The sequence below is a fragment of the Mustela nigripes genome, chromosome 1 (genome assembly GCF_022355385.1).
Source record: "Mustela nigripes isolate SB6536 chromosome 1, MUSNIG.SB6536, whole genome shotgun sequence".
NCBI classification, from domain to species: Eukaryota; Metazoa; Chordata; class Mammalia; order Carnivora; family Mustelidae; genus Mustela; species Mustela nigripes.
The window spans coordinates 203,252,415-203,257,726 of NC_081557.1; the positions used below are offsets into that span (position 1 = coordinate 203,252,415).

At 51.3% G+C, this 5,312-nt stretch overlaps 1 protein-coding gene across 3 annotated transcripts in view; it reads left to right on the forward strand.

Moving 5' to 3' along the window:
* The window catches only part of NSD2 (nuclear receptor binding SET domain protein 2), a 94,588-nt gene extending 89,745 nt beyond the window's left edge, over positions 1 to 4,843 (forward strand). For all 3 annotated transcript variants that reach the window (XM_059379459.1, XM_059379451.1, XM_059379465.1), the window contains 2 exons: positions 165 to 369; positions 1,277 to 4,843. In XM_059379459.1, the coding sequence (XP_059235442.1) occupies positions 165 to 369; positions 1,277 to 1,548 (477 nt within the window). In that variant the 3' untranslated portion in view covers positions 1,549 to 4,843. The remainder of the gene's footprint in view (positions 1 to 164; positions 370 to 1,276) is intronic.
* Positions 4,844 to 5,312: the final 469 nt, after the last annotated feature.

A 5,312-nucleotide genomic window follows, 5' to 3' on the forward strand; every position in this document is an offset into this window, starting at 1 on the left:
GTGGCCTTCCTGGGTATGTGTCCTGTCCCCATTTTCTGTCCTTTTGGTGTGAGAGCGTCTCCAAAGGCCTCTGGAGCCCCTGCACATCCACTCTTGCACTTTGCAGTTCATTCTGGCTCCGTCCATGCAGTTCTTTCAAGGAGACTTCACTTTTCTTTTTCTAGACATCAACATCCCTCTCTTCAGAGGAAAAGGGCAAAAAGACCAAGAAAAGAACTAGGAGGCGGAGAACCAGAGGTGAAGGGAAGAAGGAATCCGAGGACGAGTGTTTCCGCTGCGGGGATGGTGGCCAGCTGGTGCTGTGTGACCGCAAGTCCTGCACCAAGGCCTACCACCTGTCGTGCCTGGGCCTGGGCAAGCGGCCCTTCGGTGGGTGAGCGGGTCCCCTGGTGGCCTTCGGGGGTCCCTGTCCATGGCTCTCCTCTCCTGGTCACCGATTCACTGGTGACTCAGGTCACGAGGCCCAGCCCAGGTTTGCAGCAGCCCAGCGCAGAGGCCAAGCTGGAGCTGGTGGCGTGGGAGGAGGGGACGGGCCAGGAGGGTCAAGCAGCGGCCTCTGCCTTGCACTTTCAGCCTCGTTTCAGAGAGATTACAGGTGCCTGTGTGAAAATATTGACTGGGATCTTAGAAGAAAAACAGGCTCTTAGCCAGAGAAACTGAAGTTATAATTGGAAAAGTCCCACATGTTTAAGTATAAAAGAAAAGTATGGGGTTGCCTGGGTGGCTCAGTTGGTTGAGTGACTGCCTTCGTCGGCTCAAGTCATGATCCAGGGGTCCCGCTCAGCAGGGAGTCTGCTTCTCTCTCTGACCCTCTCCCTTCTTTTCTCCCTCCGATCCTCTCCCTTCTCATGCTCTTTCTGTCTCGCAAATAAATAAAATCTTTTAAAAGAATTAAAAGAAAAAAGAAAGAAAAGCATGATTTCATAGGCAAATGGGAGAGAAACCTATTTGCTGGAGGTGTGATAGTGACCCCTATACACGAGTGCCAGAAGGACCATGGGTCCAGGCCATAGCAAGGTCACAGAAGCTGGCCACACGTGTGCAGAGCGGCAGCCTGGGATTCGGGGATGCGGGTGCCCTCTGTCAGGCCTGCCTGCCAGACCTGTGAGTGCCCACCTTCGTTCGCTCTACATTTTCACAGCTCCATAGGAAGCAGTGTCTTGTCTTACTCTGTGTATGTCCCACCAGACAGTTGTAAAATTGGTTTCCAACCATGAAGATGTTAGACATTGTTAGGGTTCCGTCGCTTCTGCTAATTTGTTGTGTTTCATTGCAGGAAAGTGGGAATGTCCTTGGCATCATTGTGACGTGTGTGGAAAACCTTCCACTTTGTTTTGCCACTTTTGCCCCAATTCGTTTTGCAAGGAACACCAGGAGGGGACGGCCTTCAGCTCTACCCAGGATGGGCGGTCATGCTGCTGTGAGCACGACTTGGGGGCAGAGTCGGCTCGAAGTGCCAAGACTGAGAAACCCTTTCCAGAACCCACCAAGTCCAAGGGGAAAAGGAAGAAAAGAAGGTGCTGGCGGAGGGTCACAGAAGGCAAATAGCGCCAGGCGGCGGCTTGGCCAGATCCAGGGGTAGAGGGCCACGAGGGGACTGGCCCAGAGGACCCAGCTCAAAGCCGCTATGCCAGCCGTGTAGGCCTCCTGGGGGGGGGAGCGCCTGTCCACCACTGAGCCATCCTCAGCAGCGCCCGCTGCGTCTGCACTGATGACCCATCTGAGCCGCGAGGTTCAGAAGGTTCCCGGACAAACAAGCCTTACTACACAGCATTACAGCTACACTTGAATTTCTGAGAATGTCAAGGTCTCCTCCCACTCTATTTTTGTAGGTTAAAGTTATAATTGAAAATTAATTGGCATATGAAATGTTTTTATCTCACCCAAAATGTAGAGAGTAGTATTTTTCTAAAGGCTCACTATTATCTCTTTGATCTTAACAATGTTACTTGGCCTGCTTACCTGTCTTCATCACTCAGGAGAGACCAGGGTGGGGCCTGGGCGAGGACTCAGACCCTGGATTCCCTGGAAACCATGACTTTGATCATTATTTTGCTCTTATGAAACAGCTGTATGATTTTTTTTTTTTTTAATACTAATGTGAAATTTTTCCTCAAAATGCTTCTTTTCCATCCTAGTGAGAAGCCGGCCCCAGGAGCGGTGATAGTGACATAGTGTGTGTGTCAGGTGCCCCTGTAGTTCATTCCGATGCACATCTGGACTGAGTATGGGGTCTGTGCCACCCGGCCTCTCCCGACCAGGCCTGTCTCCTAAACGTACCCGGTTCTTACCATCGTTTAGGGGAAGACTTTGTATATTTTCTTCATTTGGCTTTTCTTTACCAGTTTCTGGCTTTTATTCTCAATATATTTTTGCTAAACTTGTTTCACAAATTAACGCCGACTGAAATGTGTATTTACTGGTGCGGCCCCGAGTTGTCCCAGCAAAAGGCACAGCACTCAGTAGGGGTGTAGCCCCGTGGTGAGTTTGTGTAAAGTGAGGAGTTCTTGGAGATGGCTCTGTAGGAGCTCTGTTCCGCCCTGTGGCACCGCAGGTGACTGCTGGGAGCAGGGCAGGTGCTCCCCACCCCGGGGACCCAGCGCACATGGGAGACATGCATTTCCAAAACAATGTTCTTTCACGGTCTGAGGAGAGACCCAGGGTTTAGAGCTAGTTACTGCCGTTGAGTCACACTTGTGGGTCTGTTCATAGGAAACGTGCTCAGCCAGGACATTGTGGAAAAACGCTTGCGCTGGGGCTCCAGGCCTGCATGGCCAGCACAGCAGCAGGCAGGAGTCTGCCCCGAGTTCCCCCGGGAGATGGCCACTAACTCTCACTCAGTAGAAGGTCCAGCCCCGAAAAGAAGAAGCTTTTGAGAAGCTGCTGGGAATACAAAGTTGGCTTTTCTTTTGAAGTTCCTCTTGACTGTGGGGAGTCCAGAGCACCCTGAGGATGGGGGCCTGCAGGCTCTGTGCACTGCTCGCAATGGGAGGGGACTGTTCAGCAGCAGATGCTTTTTCTGGCTCTTTCTTAAGATAACCTGAGGAGGACATGTATCCTGCAGAGACATGCACACAGCCCTTCCTGAAAACAACTCCTGAGGTCTCCTGCTCCTTCCTTTTGTCGTCTCTGCCTTGCAGTTGCAGGATGTCCTTGGACCCAGATCCCTGTTCACTGCTTCTCTGTGGTTCTGTGACACGAGCTCTTGGGTGCGGTGCTCTCTGCCAGGCTCTGAGCACAGGGAAAAATCTGCTGCTGGTGAGGCTCCCTTGTGTCTGCAGGTCCCCCCAGCACTAAGAGCAGGGTTTTACCAACTGTGGCCGTCCCTTTGGCACCTCTCCTTACCACCATCCTGGAGAAAGGAGCCATACACGGTGACCCAGGAGACATGGGAGCTTGGTCATCAGTTGACTCCTCCATGTGGCTCAGGTGGCCTCTGGAAATGCACTTGCTTTGGTAAGACACGGGGACTAGTGTGTTTGGGGGGGTTCCTTTTAGAACTCTAATTTTTCTCAAATCATCCTAAGAAAATACTGGATTGATTATAGATTTATGCTCATTACCAGAACAACTTGGAAGGTTCCAGTGACAGGCCCAGAGGTGCTCCTCCACTCGTGGGTTCTGGGCCAGGGCGTGAGGCTGTGGGGGCCTCTCTTCAGAGCCTGGGGCCTGGGGTGCAGGTCACATGCCTAACTTGTCCTTTCCCACCAGTGAAGGGGCTTCTGCATTAGACCATCAGACTGGGCTTGCAGTGCACTTTGGGAAGCAGATTAACTTATTTTTGGATTTGATGGAGTAAAATCTTGTGATTTTTGAGTCACTTTGATATTTTCAAATTCTTCTACAATCTTTCTGAAGGAAATACTGGAAAAATTTTAAATATGGTTATCCTCTTTCCAAAAACTGTTGAACTAATGAGCAAATAACACTAACTTTGAAAATCTCTAGAAAACTGGTTTATGAATCTCAGTACAAGGCTTCCTGTGGGGGCTGATGCGCTCAACTGAGTCTGAGGGAGAGCTCAATTGGGGGGAGTCATTCTGAGTATCCCCTTCAGTCCTTTGTCATGAACGTGAAGCAGAAACAAAATGAAAATTGCCCCAACATCTCCTGATTCCCCAGCATCAGGAATGGCCGGCACCGCAGCCCTGGCAGGTGAGGTCGCACCAGCACGTTTCTGGGTGTGGGGCCCAGGGACGTGTCTACCCTGGCACTCATGACATGCAACCACTATGGGGAATCGAGTGTGGCACCCATAGCACGTGGGAGACTGTCTGCCCTGTCCCGCGAGGAACCGCATGCGACACCCCACCTCCCAGGCCTCCCACATGCTCATGGTCCGCGCCTCAGATGCCTCTCAAGTTCTGATCCTGCCGTACAAACCACAGGGGGTACAGTGCCCACCTTCCAGAACTACCGTATTTCCAGGAATTACAGATAAGCCTGTTTGATGAAAATTAACACAAATGACTATTGCCAAATTCTTGATCCTCCGAACAGCAGTGTTGGGCGTTAGTCACTAGAGTGAATTGCCGTCACGGGCGTCATGGTGTCCGCCGTACCCTGTTGAGATGTGAAATGCCCTGTCAGAAATTACACACGAACTGAAGTGTGCCTGTCGGTGTTTGCTGGTTCCTACACGATGAGGTCAGGCTCCTTTCAGGAACACTCGGCGCTCTCACCGGTCTGCACAGACCTAAAAACTTGAAATTCCTTCTGGGGGGTAACAGACTGAACTGTAGACGTGAGAACTGCCAGTCAGGGGAAAATAGCATTTAAAGTGGCACGTTGTGTTTGAAAAACTGTATATGAGTATTTTTGTATTAAAATTTTTTTTAAAGGCTTTCTTTCTTGAACTTATTTTATATGGGATGCATTTTGAAGTTTGGGGCTTTCCCCCACTTTTCTAGTTCCTTTAGCATCTGGCACAGCCCCGACACTGCCCCCTATCCTCCTACTGCCATCTGGCTCTCAACTTGCCACGGAGAGGCTGATAGGGTCTCCGGAGGTACAGCCAATACCAGACACAATAAGCGGAGCTCTCCTTTTCGAAAAGTGCCCCCCTCCTTTTTTGGGGTAAATAAATTACCACAAATCCCCATCAAAGGTGACACGGTCAGGAGAGGAGCTGCTGACTCTTCTCAGCTCCTGGCCCTCTGTCTTATCCGACAGAGAGCCTCTGGCTGTGGCTGTGTTGGCGGGTGGTGGGGGTTGACCATCCTGCTGCCCCCTACCCCCTGCCAACCTCCACCCTGAGCAGGCTGCAGCCCTGGAGCAGAGAGAACAAGCTGGCCTGAAACATGGCGCGGGGC